The 3,829-nt window shown below is 42.9% G+C and overlaps 1 protein-coding gene across 1 annotated transcript; it reads right to left on the bottom strand.

Annotated features, from left to right (window-relative positions):
* Nucleotides 1-3,125, bottom strand: LOC116854029 (polyubiquitin-A). Its single transcript, XM_032835493.1, has 2 exons — nucleotides 2,960-3,125; nucleotides 1-2,196 (listed from the first exon to the last, which is right to left on the bottom strand). The coding sequence occupies exon 2, from the start codon at nucleotides 2,188-2,190 to the stop codon at nucleotides 130-132; it is 2,061 nt and encodes a 686-aa protein (XP_032691384.1). The 5' UTR covers nucleotides 2,191-2,196; nucleotides 2,960-3,125; the 3' UTR covers nucleotides 1-129.
* Between the last annotated feature and the right edge of the window lie 704 nt (nucleotides 3,126-3,829).

Genomic DNA, 3,829 nt, shown 5'->3' with positions numbered 1-3,829 from the left:
TAACATCGTTAAATAAATTATTTATTCTTCCAATCTTTCTGCTAAATAAAACTAATTCTCTTATATATCAAACAAAAAGTACAAAAACAATTTAAATGACTAATAATGAGAAAGAACACATCTGAATAATTACATATCGCCACCTCTAAGACGAAGTACAAGGTGAAGCGTAGATTCTTTCTGAATGTTATAATCGGACAAGGTGCGTCCATCTTCGAGTTGTTTGCCCGCGAAGATTAACCTTTGTTGGTCAGGAGGAATACCTTCTTTGTCTTGGATTTTAGCCTTTACGTTCTCGATGGTGTCAGAAGCCTCGACTTCCAGTGTGATGGTCTTTCCTGTTAAAGTTTTAACGAAGATCTGCATACCACCTCGAAGTCTGAGTACCAGGTGGAGAGTGGATTCCTTTTGAATGTTGTAGTCGGACAAAGTGCGTCCGTCCTCGAGCTGCTTGCCGGCAAATATCAGTCTCTGTTGATCAGGAGGAATCCCTTCTTTGTCTTGAATTTTCGCCTTTACGTTCTCGATGGTGTCGGAGGCCTCGACCTCCAATGTAATGGTCTTCCCTGTCAAAGTCTTGACGAAGATCTGCATGCCGCCTCGAAGTCGAAGTACCAGATGGAGAGTAGATTCTTTCTGAATATTGTAGTCGGAGAGAGTACGGCCGTCTTCTAGTTGTTTACCAGCAAAGATCAATCTCTGCTGATCCGGAGGGATGCCTTCCTTATCTTGAATTTTGGCCTTGACATTCTCAATGGTGTCAGAGGCCTCGACCTCCAATGTGATGGTCTTCCCTGTCAAAGTCTTGACGAAGATTTGCATGCCGCCTCGAAGTCGAAGTACCAGATGGAGAGTAGATTCTTTCTGAATATTGTAATCGGAAAGGGTACGGCCGTCTTCTAGTTGTTTACCAGCAAAGATCAATCTCTGCTGATCCGGAGGGATGCCTTCCTTATCTTGAATTTTTGCTTTGACGTTCTCGATGGTGTCGGAGGCCTCGACTTCCAATGTAATGGTCTTCCCTGTCAAAGTCTTGACGAAGATTTGCATGCCGCCTCGAAGTCGAAGTACCAGATGGAGAGTAGATTCTTTCTGAATATTGTAGTCGGAGAGGGTGCGACCATCTTCTAGTTGTTTACCAGCAAAGATCAATCTCTGCTGATCCGGAGGGATGCCTTCCTTATCTTGAATTTTTGCTTTGACGTTCTCGATGGTGTCGGAGGCCTCGACTTCCAATGTAATGGTCTTCCCTGTCAAAGTCTTGACGAAGATTTGCATGCCGCCTCGAAGTCGAAGTACCAGATGGAGAGTAGATTCTTTCTGAATATTGTAGTCGGAGAGGGTGCGACCATCTTCTAGTTGTTTACCAGCAAAGATCAATCTCTGCTGATCCGGAGGGATGCCTTCCTTATCTTGAATTTTGGCCTTGACATTCTCAATGGTGTCAGAGGCCTCGACCTCCAATGTGATGGTCTTCCCTGTCAAAGTCTTGACGAATATTTGCATACCGCCACGAAGTCGAAGCACCAAATGGAGAGTGGACTCTTTTTGAATGTTGTAGTCGGACAGAGTGCGTCCGTCTTCCAGCTGCTTCCCCGCGAAGATCAGTCTTTGTTGATCAGGTGGAATGCCTTCCTTGTCTTGAATTTTTGCTTTGACATTTTCAATCGTGTCTGATGCCTCCACCTCCAAAGTGATCGTTTTTCCTGTCAAGGTTTTGACAAAAATCTGCATACCACCGCGTAAACGAAGAACCAAGTGCAGAGTTGATTCCTTTTGAATATTGTAGTCGGAGAGGGTGCGACCATCTTCGAGTTGTTTACCAGCAAAGATCAATCTCTGCTGATCCGGTGGGATTCCTTCCTTGTCCTGAATCTTGGCTTTGACATTCTCAATGGTGTCAGAGGCCTCGACCTCCAACGTGATGGTCTTTCCTGTCAAAGTCTTCACAAAGATCTGCATGCCGCCACGAAGTCGAAGCACCAGGTGAAGGGTGGATTCCTTTTGGATGTTATAGTCGGACAAAGTACGTCCGTCCTCGAGTTGCTTTCCAGCAAAGATGAGACGCTGCTGGTCGGGTGGGATCCCTTCTTTATCCTGAATCTTAGCCTTCACGTTTTCAATAGTGTCGGATGCCTCAACTTCAAGGGTTATAGTTTTCCCCGTCAATGTCTTCACAAAAATCTGCATGGTGCTCTGTAATAATATTTAACATTATTAACCATTGTTTCTTGCAAGGCATATTAAAAAGAGAGGGGAAGGACATGTCACATATGCTTGATGTGATTTATTATTCTATGAATATGAAAAAACTTGATAAAATGTGCATAGATTAATTATAGAAATATACTAATTAATAGCAAAAGTTTGTTAGAGTAAAATTAATAATAAGGCATCGTTGTATTAATAATTATAAAAGAAAGTAGATTCTCAGCTCTCAGCATGACACAATGAAATCAATAACGGCCATCTTGGCTTGCTTTTGCGCAGCAGATGTGATGAGTCATACAGTGATTCAGTTCAGTAATTCCGATTAGCAAGACAACGAAGAAGGGAAAATGCACTTTCGTGCATGTCTAATACCACACAGCTGTCGTATTAATCTTTGGTAGAACCATTGTTCTTTGTCTCCAAATCGTATATTACGTTCCCTTATATACCAGAGCGTGACAGTGACGAAAATGTCCGCCTAGCAACAGAGTCGACCAAGCGATTGACACATATTGCGTTCAGACGTTTACTTCGAGTCTCCAAAATTGCGTTTCACGACGCAATCTCGAAAAATAGTCGTATATCAAACGCAGGTTTGTACCGTCGTGAAACTTGGATATAAGATTGCGCAAGAAACAACAAATGAAAGGAACGATTAAACACAAACACGCAATATGATACGCAAATACGTCGACTAGTGTTGAAAATAGCTATGAATTCCGTTGGGTAAATAACGAATGAGTCTTACCTTTTGTGGTGAAAGCTTCTTGCTGCAAGAGATATCGTTGCTCGGGCAAGACTGATGAACAATGCGACGAATTCTCGAGATATCTGCTGCTTCGATGCTCACTGAACTAAGCCGCAGCGAGCCACCGTCGGCCTTATATCCTGATCCCCCAATTGCGTATTTCTGACGCAACGCCAGTGTTCGATTGGTCGGCTGCGTTAGCGTCGACCGCGCCGATTGGTCTGTCGCTGCGACGTCACGGGCATGACGTGCACTTCTTCTTCGTATCGACTGCGACACGCAGCGCACTCATGTTCTAGAACGTTTTATTTTCTAATTGCATGGAACATACAAGAATGTTCTACTATTCAGCAAGAAATCGATACCGTTGCAATCTCAATTTTCGAGGCCGTAGACGCGCGAAAATGAGAATTCGAGAAAACGAGATGCAACGTGTGGCATGCATGAGGTTGTCTTTCGCATATTTTTAGCATGACGAATTCATCAGGATTGTAACGGTATCGCGGACTGCGCTATTTATACGCGTCCTTTCTACGCTTTGTCAAAACATTTTCCTTTTTGTCTCTCCTATTTCCCGACTGCGTATTTGTTTGGGTGACGCATGTGGTTGTTTTCCTGCTACGCGATTTATTTAGAGATTTCGTATGAAATATTTTCATCTGCTATTTTCACATCGTTCTCATTTCGATCTTTTCTCCGCACATCAAAATAAATAAATGTCCGGAAATCCGATAGATATCTTAAAATATCAATTCAACTTCTACTCTTGTCAGAGTATTTTTAGACTGTATTTTGAAATTGACGTTCAATTGTCAGAACGTAGAAATAGGAAATCGGATTCGCCGAATCGCTGAGTCAACCATGACGACG

Source organism: Odontomachus brunneus, unplaced genomic scaffold (genome assembly GCF_010583005.1).
Source record: "Odontomachus brunneus isolate Ranch 3 - 2012 unplaced genomic scaffold, Obru_v1 Obru_scaffold_007, whole genome shotgun sequence".
Taxonomy (NCBI): domain Eukaryota; kingdom Metazoa; phylum Arthropoda; class Insecta; order Hymenoptera; family Formicidae; genus Odontomachus; species Odontomachus brunneus.
The sequence above is the reverse complement of the archived record's forward strand: the minus strand, read 5'-3'. Positions and strand labels throughout refer to the sequence as shown.